Consider the following 17,447-nt stretch of genomic DNA (forward strand, 5'->3'; position numbering starts at 1 on the left):
ACAAACAGCTCCTTTAAGTGCATAGAAAAGTACGTGTTTATTGTGAGCAAGGGCAAAAAAACACAAACAACTCCAACCATAAAACCGTGCCAAAAGGTAACACAGAAGGATCGCAAAAAATGAAACTTTTTTCATTACAATTAAGTTATAACATCGGTTCGAGCATAAGATACCTGTTCAAATAAATTAAAGCAATTAAAAGAAGTCGAAAAATGTCAATGAAGAGAGTAAGGACCAATAACATACGCACGGCATAGCCACAAATGGTTACAGTAACTTGCTTTGGCAAATATGTTGGAAAAACATTTTTAGTCAGAAATATTTGGACAAGACATGAGTTGCTTGTGGCATGTGGTAAGACATTAGAAAGCCGAGTTTGTGTTGAAATTTCATGATGAGAGAAAAGATGGCAGATATTACAACTTGCATTCCTGCAATCCTCAGGAGGGAAAAATGACAGCGTCAAATTGTTGACAACTTATAAAAAATAAAATTATTCGACATCGCGATACACCAGAGATGAAAATAATGAAAATTGTGGTACAGTGAACAGCGCTAGAAAAGAAACAACAAGAAACTGCGAGGCCCGTCGCTAGCTACTTGTGTGCATAAGCTGGCGGCGGTGGTCGCACTGGTTCTTCAGCAGTGTGTGCCACGTGATTCAACGGAATCGTTTCGCCGTCGACCCTATTGCTCCCGTTCTGTGCCTGCGTAAAGGTACTGGTGCGCTGAAGAAGCGGAGCCCCGGCACTATCCCCGTTTGTTTCACCGTCGAACACGATCGGGGTTCCTGGTTTGAAGTGTAGACTGGAATCGCCGAAGACACCGCCGTTGCCTTGACGATAGGGCGAGCTCGGTGAAACAACAGCGGCAGTTGCGGCGGCACTTTGCAATCGCTTTTTGTCTTCGCGTTTCCGCTGAGCGGCGCTGTTGGTGCGGCATTTGAACACGGCGACTGCGATGAGCACCACGATGCAGGCCAACACAACAGCTATGATGATGATACTTGTGGAACCGTCGCCTCCCGCCACTTGCAACTTGTCGTCGTCAGTTGATGAAGTTGGACTGATGGTGGATGTGCTTGCCGGTACAACTTTTGGGACGCGTGACTTTGCTAATGTTGTCGGAGTAGTTGTCGAAGTCGTAGTCAAAACGCACGAATTTTTTGGCATCAATCCAATTGATGAAACTGAAAACCCAGCATTGCTGAACCTGAGCAAAACAAAAGGCAACATCAACACACCGTCCCAGCGTGGAGAAAATTCTACTAACACCATACCTTACGGCAAGCACCTATTTAGCTAAATTTCGATAAGTGGCGCGAAGAGCACTAATACCTATTTAAAACGCTATATCTCCAAACATGCTGACGCTTAGGGCTAGTAGGGTTTGGGTAAGGTATTATCATTAAAAATTTAATAAACAAACTTCCTAACGTAAAATTTTCAAAATCTAGGTTCCTGACCCCTTTGGCTGCGAAATAAATAATTCAGCTTTTTGCGCCACCTATCAAAATTTAACTAAATGTGGGTCTGCCGTGAGGTATGGTGTTAGTAGCTCTACCGCCCGCGTATAGTCAAAGTACCGCCAGCCAGAACAGCAAAGCTATAACGTTAAGCGCAGTCGTTAAGAAGTCAACGTCCTGATCACAAACCAAGTTGAAGGAATTTATTACACACTAAACCGCAGTTCACTTTGCTTTATGGCCGCTTTCCCGGAGAACGCCAAGTGGTTTATTGGAAAACGCCAGGGTTATGACTTTGTATGTGGCAGGTAAAAGTGGCAATCTCCTTTGAAGTTACAATGTTAACAACGATTTATCGAAACTATAAGTTCATAAAAACCATATCCGGCTTTGAATGGTTTAACTATAAACACGTAAATGAACAAACCATTAGAACTCTATTTAACAGGTTTGCAAAATGTCCGTTTCTAAAAAGTTATGATTCGTTTAATCGGGACGTCGATAAAAATTACATAAGGGCTAATACAGTCGGTAATGTGTAATTTGGTTATATGTTGCCAAACTGAATGGAGCTTGATATCGCCAAGCCCGGTCATTGTGGGAAGTCTTTCACGGACAGTTGTTTGCCTTGGAACATTTACAAACTTGCGGCGAAACGACAATTGTGTGACTCGAAAGCGCAAAAGATTGCGGCTTTTGTCGTTTATTGAAAACAGTAAACTTGTGAAAGGGAGTTATATAGCGGTCGGGGTGAATGGAAAAGTGATAAAGTTTACGCAGCTTGGAACTTTTTTACTGTTTTGAATTAAAGTTACTTTTAAATGTTGTAGCTGGTTTTAAATGCGTCGACAAAAACGCAAAACTATGACACAGAAACAAAAGGTGTTTAGTCCTGAAATACTTCACACTCATACAAAGCAAAGGTCTTAGTTCTTGTTTACTAACAGTTCCGAAATGATAACTTATATCTGTTTCAGATGCTTAATCTCTATTTTATTTGTTTTACACGATTTTTGGTGTAAAACAGCAACTATTGACGATGTATGTTTAGTTTAGCAATGAATACCAAATTATACTACATCTATGGTCACAAGCACCTGCTGTTTAAACTAAACCAAACCCAACAACAATATAGAAAACTTACTTTTCGTTTAGCTGAGGTCTGTACTCTTCTAGCATGCGCCCAAGTGATTGAATCTCGTCGAAGGGACAATACATCTCGGATGCTAGTGACGTGTTGTACCACGTGACGTATACTGAGCCCGCTTGAAGAGGAAGTACAAAAAAGTTGCTGGAATCAGAGTCACCCATCGTTGTCCAAATCACCTCCAGGAATCGAGAAGTTTCCACTGACGTAAAGTTCTGCAAAATAGAAAAGGAACATTTACATGTTAGCTAAGAATAAAATGGTTAAATATAGCTTAAATCGTGAATATCGTGTAATTTTGACTTGCCAACCAAATTATTGTCATCGTCAGATTGTAGTACTGTAACCCATTGTAAATCTGAGTCTTACAAGGGTACACATACTGAGTTGTTATGTTTAAAATATTTAAATATTTAACCCACCTCCAAGACGTAGTTTTCAATTTTAGCGACAAAGGCGTGATTTGCTTTCTTTTGCATGCCGACTTCTTGCGCTGGAACCAAAACATAAACCTTGACTTTCATGCGATCCGAAAATGCCCCGTCTTCCTTGTTCACTGCAACAAGTCCGCCGTTCCAAATCCGATGAGTGGAATTAAATTCATCCAGCGGCAAAATATCTACGTTGGTCGGCAACACAACCAGTGAAGATGAATTCGGGTCAACTGAAACCCAAAGTGGTAGTTCATCACCCCATGCTTGTAGAATGTAACGGGTGGACTCTGGTGATGCGACATTAAATTTTGATTTAGGAATTTGGACCCGGCTCTCTTTTCCCACCGATGCGGGGATTTTTAACTCAAAGTCCCGATCAAGTAGTAATGGTCTGCGAACGATTGGAACAGCGGCTTTCGTTGTTGTTGGTTTCGTTGTTGTTGTTGCAGTTGTGGGCTTGGTTGTAGGGATGGTTGTGGGAACAGTTGGTTTGGTTGTGATTTTCGGCAGAGGTTTAATTGTAATAGGTGGGGGACTGGGTAGCTTTGTCTTTTCTATTGTCGTGGGTTCGATAGGCTTACTAGTCGTCGACGCAGTCGTTGACTTAGCTGGGGTGATTTTAGGTGGCGGTGGAGTAATAATCGGGGGAGACATGCTTGCGATGTTTGGCTTTTCGGTTGGGGGAGGGGGTTCGCACGGCCCGAAAAGCGAAACTTTCACCGATTTCAACACAAAATTCGGCGCCATGTGAAGTTTGAACTCATCAGTGGCCTTTGACCTTTGACTGGCCTCGTCGGTCAGGTGGTCTCCCGTTATTGAAAACCACATTTGATCTAGTGCGTCGCGTTCGCATTTCCTGCGGTTGCCGAGATCGTTTCTAAACCAGGTAACAGTCAACTCTGCACCCTCCGTTTCTGCTTTCACAATGGTAAAGTGACCCGGGGGAACCACGTCGTTAAAATTGGCACCCAGACCTTTAGTTAGGCTTCGAGCAAATACAGAGGGAATGGCTAATTCGATATATGAGTCCGTGTAGGAAGAGAAATACATAGTAAATCGATGGTTGGTCGGACGCAGTCGGTTCGCAAGATTCACTACGAACTTGGTGAGTCCAGATTGCTGAGAGCTGTCCTCCGCCATGATATTAAAGCTTGGGTCGTCTTTCTGTTAAAACAAATCACTGAATAAATGTTTGTAGATTTATTGTTGCAAAATATATTAAGCTGCATAGGTTTTTGACAAAGGCGTATCACCTTTACCCAACAAAAGTGATTTTCAACTGGTGGATTGTCTCCAAGGATTATCTAAATATTTAACTATTTTACATTTCCCCAATTTTTGCTTTGAAGAAATACAATTCAAGCCCAAATGCTTGTTGTAAAATTACTTTAACCTATCTTGCAAAAAGGAAATAATCCACCATATTCGTTTAATTGGACTGGTGGTTTACGACATGAAACAAGTTTATAACCACTGCCTTGAAACTTGATAAAAGTCGTATGTTTTAAATCTAAAATCAAACTTGAAAATCAAGTTTGTAAGGGAAGTGGAAACGTCAAATATTTAACATAAAAACTGCTGGAAGAGCAATACTCGTTGATACATTATGTCTGGCAGCATTAGCTTATTCATTGAAAACCAAGTTTAAATCAACCTATCCCAGAATAAAAGTTCAACAAGTATTTTTCTTACTTCTGAGGAGCGGGGTGGGACACCGTACAAGGTCTGTGTGTCAATATCAAGCAGCATCCAGGAGTCGGTTCCCAGTTGATTGTTAAAGGGATCGAACGACGCCAAGTCGACCAGGCTCAGATGCAGTGCTCTTGTATTCCCATCTTCCTTGTCATAGAAGGTGTCTGCCGGGATCTGGTACTCAAAGTAGTTGCCTCGGGGTACACGAAGATTTCTCAGTTCTGACGTTACTTGTGGACTGGAATCCCGACCCCTTAAACGTACATCGAGATCGTCGAAGCCGGGTGTTGAAGGCACCATGGCGCTTGCGATACCGGGTGTGGAATCCACTTGCCGTTTTAGTCGTAAACGAGGCTTTTTGGTGTCTTCCGATTGCGCCTTCCGCTCACCTTGGCGGGAGCTCACCCTGTAGTTAACACAGAATTGTAAATGACTTGTGTCAAAGCCGAACACAATCACGGAGACGTTTTTCAAGGCAAATGTGTTTATAGTTTACGCGTAAAATGTTAGGTCATGGTTAAACTATATATAATTGTATTGTTCTTGAATTAAGCTCTGAATTAGAGTCGTGTTTATGTGGACATGCGGTGTTTTCTAATACAAACCAACCTTGTGTTTCTTAGCTGTTGTAGAGGCACAATTTTAACAGCCGCCGGTTTTCGATTTTCGACTCTCCACTCAACGACGTCATAGCCCAGATCACGTGACAGCTGGCCACTGGCGGCATTCTTCTCTACCTCTTCCAAACTGGGAAGTTGCGACGCGTCTCCACCACAGGCAATCGGCCACGACAAGTAAACTCCAGGGCGCTTGGATGGCAAGCTAGCTGCGTTACCCCGGCCAGACATGAAAGCCACTGTACCAGCCTGGGGACGCGTTTCTATGGTTACGGTTCGCAGGTTGGCTACTTCGGGGCGGGACAGTGCACTGCACAGGTTTTGAATTAATGTTATTCGGCTCATTGGCGTAATTTGATTTACAGAAGCCTGCAGTGTTATAACCATGGTAACTACAGGTTCCGTGGGCAGGCAGCGAACCGGTCGATCCTCCTGGCTCCAGAGTAGTTTCCCATCTGTATTTGGCTGCATGTTTTCGACAACATGGATTGAACAGGGCACAGTAAGGGCAACTTCGTCGTGGTGCAGTAGCGTTGCCACAATATGATGGCCGCGCCCCTCATGTACTGGTAAAGGGACTCCTTGAAGTGAGGATTCGTCCAACATGATCCAGTCACGAGTTTCAGGTGTTAAAATCTGGACCTGGAAAGGAAAAATACGGAATCCATATCTTGCTTAGGGCTATTCAGAACCATGCACATAAACACATAAAACAGAAATATATTTTAGGTTTGTATACCAAAATTGTATAGGGTTGTACACCATATAGGTAATATACTGCAGTCACTTTTGCTTTCCTATTGGAAGGGTCATAAACTCTATTTGCCCTCTACGTAAAAGTGTTGCTTGTCAGTGTACATACATTAATGGGCGTACATCGCGTTCCAAAATGGTGCCTGCTTCAATTATTAAATAACAAAAACGTATCCCCCGACCACATATTGTTACAGCCCCACTGTGATGTAATGAATTTTTAACGAAGGTCAATTACTACAGTGATCTTTTCAATACCAAACAACGTGGTAATTTGAATGCTCATACACAATGGAAAAGACTACGCACTGTTGATTTTTGCCATTAAGGCACCCACAATATACACGCTTTCTTGAAACTAACAAAGCATTGCTGAATTTTTTTGGAAATAAATAACCACAGTCGTGTTATACATCAGTCTCAGCTGGAGGTGGGTGTTAGTTTTCAGGAGGAACATTTCTCAAAAAGCCAAAAAACATGTCGGCCCCAAAGGGAACAAATCATTGAAGTGTCGTTAGCGGCCCGCTTTGAAAATTGCGACAGGACTTGGGTTAAGTGACTTTACATGACGAAAGTGAAACCGATCGCCGTCTCCCCGCCCAGACCCGGTCCCTGCGCTGCTTTGAAGCAAAGCATTGTCGTGGTGTAATGTTTCGGAATGCGACCAAACGAAACGACGCATAACAACCGTCCACCAACCCAAAATACTTTGCACGTGTCAGCGAGAACTAAACCTATACAGGTGTAAACTTTATTAATGTAAAACCTACGGTAACGTGCAGTGTTTGTGCGAAGCTCTAGCTTTTTCGTGCGTTTTGTGATTTTTATTTTCACAGAATCAAGCCTAAAATGGACAAAGGTTAGCTACCAATTAATATGTCTTAAAATATTCTACAAAATGTCGGATTAAATTGTTGCATTATAGGAAAGAACCGCGCGATTAAATCTTTTTTGTGTTGGACCGGGACGTTTCAAATGTATTAAAAACATCGATGTTCTGGTTTCTGAAATCGGTGCCGAAGCAACAATGAAATCAATTGAAACGGATCAGTAGACATTCGACCAACCAGACAGTCCTGAGGTTTGGGAATCACTTTCTGTCAATACAATATCGTCACCTGGGGGCGATCAAGCGCAACGTTTATCAACATTGAGCCCAGCAACGGTCACTGAATAGACATTACCTCATGCCAAACAAGAAGCATCAAATGGGTAAGAACAGATTGTAGTATTTCAACAAATGTAGTACTTTAACACGTTTTGTCTATATTTGGGTTTTTGACAAATTTAGGTTCGTTTTACTCCGAAGTGTTTGGAAAACAAACAAACACTTACTCCTTACATTATTGTGAGGTTTAGCTTGGAAAGAATGGTACATTCTCCCACAACAGCCCACGCGTTCACGGCAAATCAACATAAGGGCCAAAGCGTTACAGACAACACAAAAAGATAACGAAAAAAAAGTATTTGGTTTGGCTAAAATGCCACTGTAGATAAACTGTCTTTACGTATACGCGTATGAGAGTCGATGGCTCATTGATATTGACAAGAAAAGAGAGAGGCAACAAACAGTTTCTAATGCTAACGTCATGGTAAAACGCTATTAAAACTTCGCTTATTCGTTAGCGGACGTGCCAGAAGTCACGTGGACAACCACGGATCTAGCAACGATATACGATCGTGGCTTCAGTGCAAACGATGCGCTAATCGTTAGCTGGATAATCGATATATTGGCGTTTGATGATTTTGTCGTGATTATGCGCTCATACAGCGGTACATAAATCCTATATACTGGACGTCGCATGACGATAGATATTGCCCGGATCAAGGTCTATTGATCGCGACGCGTACATCATTCCGGAGGGAGGGTTGGCTGCGAGCCGAGTAACTCCCATCGGTATAATGCGAAATAAATATAGAGGCGCTCTGAAGACGGAGCTCCACTTAACAAGAGTGTGCAGGAGTGAGACCGCAAAGCTTCCAATATCAGAGGGTCGCTGACCTGCTGCTTACCGATAAAAAGGTTCGCACGTGCCGAACGACCTCTTGCATTGTAACCAGCTGTTAAAATCACACTAGACTCCAAAATGCGAACCCAACCATGCACTGTTGGCAAAAAAATCGAACCTGTTAAATCTAAATTCTGGCAAAAGTTGGCGGTTCCCCTAATGACACATTTATTACGACTATTGCTGTCCCTTTCACGCCCTTTGCCTGGACCCCAACGCCCTTTGCCTTGACCCCGATTCAATATCCAATACACAAAGGCAAATATACACAATAAAGAAGGGATTAACGTGGGCCGATGATGCAAGACAGAAGGTAGGGGCAGGCATTAACGGATTTTGGTCGGGTGGTTACAGTTTGAGAAATAAAGGCGGGACAAGACACTGAGGAGATGAAATTCAAGCCGCTAGTTCAAACCACAGTGATGCGTCATGTGAAAAAGGCTTTGTCAAGTTCAAGCATAAGTTCAGGGTTAAGAACGTCACGTATCCATTCAATGTTATGGACAGTTTTTTTTAGGTAAATCATCTTTATTTTTTTCAATATCAGGCATGTGTGAGAATGAGAGTGTTGCGGAATCTCGTTTAAGTAATGGCGTAATTGTGGAGGCAAAAAAACGGAAATTTGAAGCAATAAAATGCAATTTGGGTCATATTCCGTAGGGTTTGTGTTGTCAACAAACTTTGGCACAGAAAAGAACATCCCGACTTGCGTACATATGGGACCCTCCAATGTACACACCCTATACGTAGACAAAGAAAAACGTCAACAAACACAGGCAAGCGATGCGTTGGGTCACGCAACATTATCCCCAACGCGCAAACATCATATCTTCCGCGATACAGGACAAATAAAAGACCATCGGATGGTGTGGCTTGGAAAAACAAGACATTGTGTCGATCATCGCCGGCATCGCAAACTACCAATACAATGGACATTCCTAATTTTGTGATGCGACGCGATCGGAAGTTGTCGGTCGTCAAAGCGATATGCTTTTTAGGGAAATATTAAACGTCGGTCGCGTAACTTGTTACTACACAGAAATCATATTAGGACTGAAGTTGGTAAGAAATCACATTGGAACGATTGGCCAACATAAATTGAGATCCCAAATTTAACAGAAGATTTTCATAACCATTGCTGAAGTGTAAGCAAGACCATCGGGAACCATTAGTTCAAATGTAACTTTTTTCATGTTGCAACATGGACCTAGTTTATGTGAAGTGATATGTATTCTTTATGTCACTTTTAGGTCTTTAACGTGCAGGGTTTGAATAAATGATATTTGAGTGTTACTGCAGGTCAACTTCAATTCTCCCTCCAAGCTTTAATCATATCACCACAACCTAGTTTGCAACAGGGTTGAATACACGATAGCGGTCGTGTGGTATTTGTTACAACGTCTGCACCGCTAACTCAAAACTGTCCTGTTATTTAGGTACTTTTCAGCGCGACAGGATGGCAAACACATGCAGGGTCGGCGATGTCCTTTACTCCACACGTTTATCGTCTTAAACGTCTCGTGCATGAGCAACACCAGACGGGTAGACACCCCTCTTCAGACAAAGCAATTGTAACTGCGACATTGTGTATTTGTTGAAGGATGTTTGTTGGTGGAGAACGGCACACGACCTTTGGGCAAAAAGCGCTTTGCTCGAACCGAACATTCCAGGCCTAGTGAATTCGCGTGGTAAAGTTAACGTAGCCTGCTTTGCATTTTGCGACAGGGTTTTCAAAGGCTTCTCGCTTGTACAGTCACGTTGTGCTGTAATAGTTCAAGTCAAGTGACCCTAGGGTAAGGTTAGGTTAAGGTTTAAATAAAACATTCGGAAAGCGTTAAAATTAGTCGATATTTTTTTCATTTATTTTTATTGACTAAAAAGTTTGGGGAAACATATTTTCTTACAATTGGCCTTCGGTATTAACATGTGCCGACAGTAAGGTGTTAAAAGCAACATTTATTAGGATTAAAGAGTTGTAGGGCCACTGGCTCTTTTAAGGTGAGGTTCTGTCCGTCTTCGTCATTCGTGTTCGGTCAGTTGACACAACAAGTCGAATACACGAAATTTTCGCGTGGGACGACACTTCCCTCAATGAATCGCACGGGAAGAAAACCAACACGGCAACACTTAAAGCGAGGTGCCCCGGTATTGTCAGGTGAAACAGATCCGATTCGCAACAATGCCGCGTCCCTTTGTCTTTTGTCCCATAAAAGCTCCACTGCCAGGTATTTGCTGACACGAGAACGAATATTTTCCAAATCGTTCTTATTCAACATAAAATTAATCAACAGTCTTTAAAACGATCTTGCCAGGCGATCACATAGCGAAAACATACACTTTTACATTATTCATTTTTAGGAGCACAAGCGTTGTGGTCAAATGCTGTCGGTGAAACAGAGCGGCAAAGCTTTTTGTCGCATTAAAGGCTGTCGACCACACAACACACGGCACGCGTTTGAAGTTCTGACAAGTCAGATCAAACACGTCACGAGGTGCATGACACCACTGGAAAGCAGCTGATGTCATACTAATCAAAGTAAGGGTCATTACAAGGTTGAGTAATGGAAAGACGAGAAAGATCCCATGCATCAATTCACAGTTGTTATCTGGTTTTAGCAGTCGGCGTAATCAATGAATAAGTTGCTAATAGTCTTTAAACTACGACTGTGGCCATAATACGGAACGTGTCAAGAGACATTATTGGCTCAAATTGAGAAACAAACTTTGGTCGTATTTATGAATAGGTTTGATGCAAGCAAATTTGAGCTAAAATGCTGCGGTATGTTGTTCCCTGCTAAACACAAAGAATTTTTGATTGACAGCCGATCGCAATCCCAAATTTGCGAGTTCCAAAGCACTGGAGCGAAACCGGAAATCGGACGGAAGTTCGCTTCAGGGTGTGTTGGGGCCCAAACAGGTAAAATGTCATGGAATCATCGAAATGGAACCGCTCACAAAACGAACTGAAATTGACGCCGTTGAGCTTTATGCCCATCCGCGCAGAACGTGAATAATAAAAGGTGGACTGGAAAAAATCCTTTATCGTATTCTCGCGCCATTCCTGAACTATAGACATACCCCGCAATGAGAATTCTATGATTCACGTGGTCTAGCAAGTGCACTCGGCCGTGACCGACACAATGTGTGATGACGTAACCTGACATTGCAGAAGTGACGCGCCCCCGCGACTTTCCTTCTTGGGTTATGTGGTGGGTTGGGTAAATACCGATGCGAAATTACACTGACATCACTCCACACCCAAGCTGGCTTCACATAACGTTACAAATCTTCATTTTCCGTTGTGCTGGTCTGACCTTGTTCAACGCTTTACTATCTGCCTCGAAAAACTTCAAACGTCAAAATATTAGTTTCACAACTAAAGTCTCGAGATGCTATGGTTCAATAAGTTTGTTTGTAAAAAATAGCAACTGAATCAACGCCTGTTTTGCTGCTTTTTCGACGAATTTTTGACAAATTTCTTCTATTAACTGTTCTAATAAAAGAAGGCTAATCCATTCTGTTGCCCATCAACACGGGCACAGATAAGGCATGGTCAAGTCAAAAAAGAGAAAATTTCCATTAATGTGTATGGCAAATCGCCTTGGTTAAAAAATCGGACTCGAGTCGAATGAAAAAGACGAGTCTCCCTAACACAACTTCGATGAGCTGTGAATGCTTTATGTTAAACACATACAACGTTGGACAAACAACTAAACCGGCCAAGCTGTGCAAATCTTGGAAAATCCATGCATGACTTGGAAATCCATCAATATACTGTGAAAGGTGAAATGTAACAAAGTAAAAAGTTGGAAACCAGGTCAAATATCATTTAGCAAGAGCAATTTTCGCACTTACATCATAATGAAATTTGATACCAAGAACATTCCGATTGAATTGTCATTCAGAGAAACGCATGTGACGATTTCGACGCCGTCAGCCAACAGAGAAACGTGAAAAAAACAGCGGGCAATTTTCAGATCTAACCTGCTTTATGCTAGGCCATGTATTTTGTCATCGACGACAAACTAAGCAAAAAAGACACGGCAGTCTTTGATGCGGCCCGTCGATCCCCCAGCAATTGCGTTGTGGTAGAGTTCCAATCATGGCGCGGTAGATGCAAATATTTTAATGGTGCTGAAATCCGATGCCAAAACAACACAGCGGCGTCAGGACAGGCCTGAAAAATCACCACCCACCGAAGTTGAAAGCTTCGGTCGCAAGTTGAACGAGGTAGTCCGCAAATTGCCCTTGCCACTGCGTCAAGAAGGCGAGCGGTTCTCCGCGCCCATTATCTCATTTCGATCGCGGCGATAAAAAAGCAATTGCCCGCCGCCAGATTGCGCAAAATGACGGGCGTTTTTGGCCATCTTTACACCACTTGCTTGCTGCGAGAGCTTCACCTGGGGCTACGCGAAAAAGCGGAGAGCTGGAGTGTGATGATTGGGCTGGAAAGTGCTCCTCAAGGCCTCTCGAAGACTCAAGCGAACTAAGGACCCTCTACAAGCGCGACACACGATTCTTATGTTGATACTTTGTCGCCGTACGCAAATACTCAAGAACTTTTAACGACAGTTAATTTAGTATTTCATTCATAGTGTAGTAGTGTGAGTCCATAACACAATTTTTGGTAAATACCTCAAAAACCTTTTTGTTAGGTTGTTGATTAGAACCGCAGCGTTAAGATATAGAAGCAAGGTAAAAATGACATTTTGCGATAACATGGCATCCAAGATGTATATATTTCTAAAACCAAACAAATATTTTTCATTAACATAAAAAATCCAGTCCATTTTGAGCACTATAGTCGTGAAATTATGTACGATTTTCTTTTTTGCCGTTGTAAGCAAAGTATTTGGGATCGATTCTCCTTGGTACAATCCATCAAGGCATAAATTTTACCCATATTTGCATTGTTACTCAATAAACATATCGTTATGCGGCGGTAATACTTTGTTTTATGCCGCCTTTTCGACTAGTTTGTTTGCTTGGCCCATATTGGCTCGAGCCGGCCCGTTCCGTAGACCTCCCGGTGTGCGTACGGTAATGGACACAAACAAAGGACGCTGCTGGTCAAATATTAACCAGATAACAATAGTATAACAAGCACACGCCGACCGAGATAGAACTGAAACTGTTTTTAAGACGAAATTCGAAGAATAGCTGAACCACTATAGTGCAGGATGACCGAGTTTTAGATAAATGCCTGCAGCTAACCAGAAACGCATTGCTGCTCACCGCGTTAACATTCCTATTGCAATCTATGTCTGATATTTTGATCTAGGGCAAACTTATTTGGGACGACAAAACATACCACTATCTTCAAAGACTTAATGTACAATAAAAAGTGGAAAATACAAGTTGATATCGATGTTGGTCAGGAAATCCTAACAAATTCGCTGATTGTTTACACTCCACACCACAACATGACATTTTGACTTAAATGTCAATGCCAAGTTTAACATCAGCTTGCGGTCCAGAAACGCAATGCACGTTTTACTCTGTATCCGGATTGGATTGAACAACACCTAATTTTACGCAAGAAACGCCAAAAGCAACACAGGAGGCTTCGCATCATAAACATGGCATAATACCAACGGGAACATAAAGGAAAATGAACCGGAAATTTGTTTCATTTATATCGCAATACCAAGGATATAGTGTGTCAACAAGGCACTAAATCCTGAGCGACAAAGCATATTTGAATTAATATAATTCCAACGTAACAATATCGAATGTACATAGAACCTAAATATGAAGTCTTAACGGCAACAGCAACATGAATTTCAGTTTCGGTAAAACGTGGAAGGAAAAATTTCTGGCGGATTAAGAATTTCCAGTCCCGCGGGATTGTCGCAGAAACGAAGTGAATTCGAGAAATGGACTTGGACGCAGCGAAACCGGTTTCCCGCTAAGCTAGAAAATGAAGACGAACGGAGGCGACGACGTCTCTACGACACAACCCGTTGGGGTTGCAATATCAAGCGTGGAAATCAAATTCCAATTGAATCCATACAACGGCGTCACAGTAGCAGTCTTTCAACGCAACGGGGGTCTTAAATATTGTCTCCACTTGTGTTATGAAATATGAGTAGTAGGTTTTAGAGCTGTGGGAATGCCGGGTTGTCATTGGTATGTGTACTTAATGCGTGCGCGTGGGTAATATGACACAGTAATGTGCTAAAATGCAAATAAAATGACACATATTCTGCAGTGTTTGTAAAGGCTATAATATCTGTCTTGCTGTCTTCCACCTAACGACAGGTTTTCACTCTTTTTTTTTACTCCTTGGCATATTTTGATGGCAAATTTTCCCCCAATTTATTTCACATGCTAAAACTTTTGCGCATTTTTATTTATCTTTAAGCATAATAAATCAACCATGTTGATAAACTCTAATCTAACAGTTTAAAACCCGTAATAATTGGATACGTAGTCCAGGGACAAGGTGTCAACGCAAAGCAGAAAAAGACCATCTTACAAGACTGTGCGAGGCATCCAAAGTACATAAATGTGAAAGATAATGAATCCTAAACGCACAAAAATGATAAATCGCTTGCATAAAGTCAATCCTTCGTCTACTTCATTTCGCAATTATCGGGCGTCGAAGGTTCCGATTGAAATCGAGATGGCGTGTTTATTAATCCGTGTAATAACGCGTGATTGCAATCAAGGGACACGCGAACCGAATAAAATCATTAATCAATAAATCAATCCAATTTTATTTTTGAAAGACAAACTTGTATAATGATCGCGATAAAACTTTAGTTTGAACCAAAGCCTGTTGCTTCTTAAACAATCAGAAACTAATTGGCCATAAATTCTATTTGAATTAGAATTTGCAAAAGGTCGTTAAGGAAAAAACATACATATTCGTATTTACGATGTTCGCTGTTTTGTTAAACTTATCCTTTTATATTTAAGTGACTGAACCAAGTAATCGTTCAAAAAAGAAAAATCAAATACGATCAAATTTAATTCTAGCATTGAATTTCGTTACCAAACACGACACACTGGCTTTGCAAACGATTATTTCACGACACACTGGCGTGCACAGTTTGAAAATGACTGACTTTAAAGGCCACAAACTTGGTTCTTCACAAACTCATGGTTTAAGTAAAGCGTTTTTTTTTATATCAAGGGGTTAACCACAACAAGTTTGCTACGTTGTTTTTTATCAGTGATTGCCTCATGCCGTGAGGTTATTATCGGATAGACACGAGTGGTCAATATCACGATATTAATCCAGCTTGTAGCAAGGGGCTCAGCACCCAATACGGCAGTAACTCAATATCGCGACTATTCAGATATGAAATCCCCATGAAAACCTCAGCTACTTCAGCCTCCGAAAGCGCACAACAGGCTGGGTACCTTGTGTTCAGTATGTTAATGGACACATTTTGGAACCCCTCGATACCAAGGGCTATTGATTTGTGTGAAGTGTGCGAAAACATGATTTGACGGACGGTTTTCCATGGAGTGTCTTGTGAGAGTCGAGTGGCCAGCTCGCCAGGCTGCTCACTAATCCAGTAAATTAAATTTCGCGTATAGATCGAAGTGTATAAGAATCAATAGGATTTTGGCCAGTTCCGTTTTACGGCCCCGCGGGGAGGTTTTATTCGACCTTAATACCATTGGCTTGGTCAATTGTTTTCGATATATCGGAAACGTCTATAGACGTTTGGCAATAACAAGAGCCCGGGTTAAGGATAAAAGGGCCATAAGTCGCTTAACAGGATAAAGGGTCATTTCGAAAATACGTTTTAACATTTGCGATTTTTTTAATCAAGCATTTTTTGCGGTCTTTTTTAACTTTAAAATCAGATCGTAAAAATTCGTGTAATTTTCATACCTGAATCTGGTGCTCTTCAGTAACTTGCAGGTTTTCTTTTGTGAAAATGTTCTTCAGCGACTGATTAAACACTTTTCCAGTCACCGCCGTGAAGTCGCATGAATGTTCCGTCCACTCTTCAACCCCAGGAAAAGCCTCGTTGTCCGACGGCGAACTACTTGTCCAAACCCCGCTGAGCCACGACAAAAAACCGGTGTCGGTGGCCTGTGCGAATGTGCTTGATGCAGACAATGTCAAAATCATTGCTAAGCAGATTAGGAACTTGTTTCCTTCAAGGCGGACTCCGTGCGCCCACTTAAAAGCAAACTTGCGCCGTGACGTAAAATCCATCATCGCGTTATCTCTGTGTCAAAGTTCAATTTTTCTTGCTTCGTTGGTGGTTTTGGTTAACTTCACTTTAATATCTAGTATATGGGGACAGCATTACATGACCCAAAGAAAAACAAAGTCCTACAGCCGATAAAAACAAAAGTGATAACGGCAAAAATGAAACACGAGTTGATAATCATAAAATAAACATTTGTCGACTGGAAATATTTTCCAACTTACTTTCTACTATACTTGTTTGTCTACGATTTTATGTTTAGTTGCAACGAGTCATCAGTTATAAATCCCTACGTAAAATCTGTTAACCTCGATTTAAGAGCTAACAGTAAAACACGCATGGCTGCCTCCTTAAGCACCAGCCAATATCTAGTTGCCACCGATTCGGAAATGGTTTCACACAAATTGAGAATCCGACAAAGCACCTATCGAGTCTTTTCTCGGAGGAAAACAATATAATTTTCCACCCGGACGCCTCGGTGCTATTGACGTTCGATTTCTTGGTGCGAACTGGTCATGTTATAGCGAGCACACCCGATGACACATCAAAGATGGCCGAATCATCAACCTCCGTTTTGTTTCCGTGCTACATGTGGGCGTGTTTTCGCAATATCCACGTAATTGAGTTTCAACTTCCGACCTCCTTTTCATTCATGCCCACAAACAGAAACAGTGTGAGTTGCTGAAGCGTGAAGTTAAAGGTGGGTTGCTACATTTTTAAAAGGTGATAAATTTTAAAGGAGCTTGTTACACAATAATTTACTTAATACTTTGGCCTAAAGATTGAAGGAATTGTAAAATTCATTCCTTTTGAGCAATTACTTGCGGAAGCTATAAAATTGAACTAAAACACGTTCTGTAGAACACAATACGCGACACAATACTGATGAGGAGCTTGTACTTTCGCAAGAATTATCATCGTGATTGGCATAACAGCGGTTTTGTACATCCGTTGCGGTGATACAAGAGCGACTTTAGCACATACTTGCCAGCCACAGTCAATCACACTTTACACTTTACAGCATATTTGCGGTCGCATACCAGTTATACCCAACAGTGCGATTTTAAGCAAACGTCCTTGGATCGCAGGCGACCCGGTTGCAAGAGACTGTTGGTGTCAACGAACCATTTAGGAGAATCTTAACACGCTAAAAGCC

The 17,447-nt window shown here is 41.8% G+C and overlaps 1 protein-coding gene across 1 annotated transcript; it reads right to left on the minus strand.

Moving 5' to 3' along the window:
* Positions 1-12: 12 nt before the first annotated feature.
* Positions 13-16,436, minus strand: LOC145223096 (uncharacterized). Its single transcript, XM_080089423.1, has 6 exons — positions 15,967-16,436; positions 5,348-5,997; positions 4,739-5,144; positions 3,035-4,210; positions 2,610-2,827; positions 13-1,212 (listed from the first exon to the last, which is right to left on the minus strand). Exons 1-6 carry the CDS (start codon positions 16,297-16,299, stop codon positions 597-599), a joined length of 3,399 nt encoding a protein of 1,132 aa, XP_079945549.1. The 5' UTR covers positions 16,300-16,436; the 3' UTR covers positions 13-596.
* Positions 16,437-17,447: the final 1,011 nt, after the last annotated feature.

This window comes from Phallusia mammillata, chromosome 4 (assembly GCF_965637545.1).
Source record: "Phallusia mammillata chromosome 4, kaPhaMamm4.hap1.1, whole genome shotgun sequence".
Lineage (NCBI taxonomy): Eukaryota > Metazoa > Chordata > Ascidiacea > Phlebobranchia > Ascidiidae > Phallusia > Phallusia mammillata.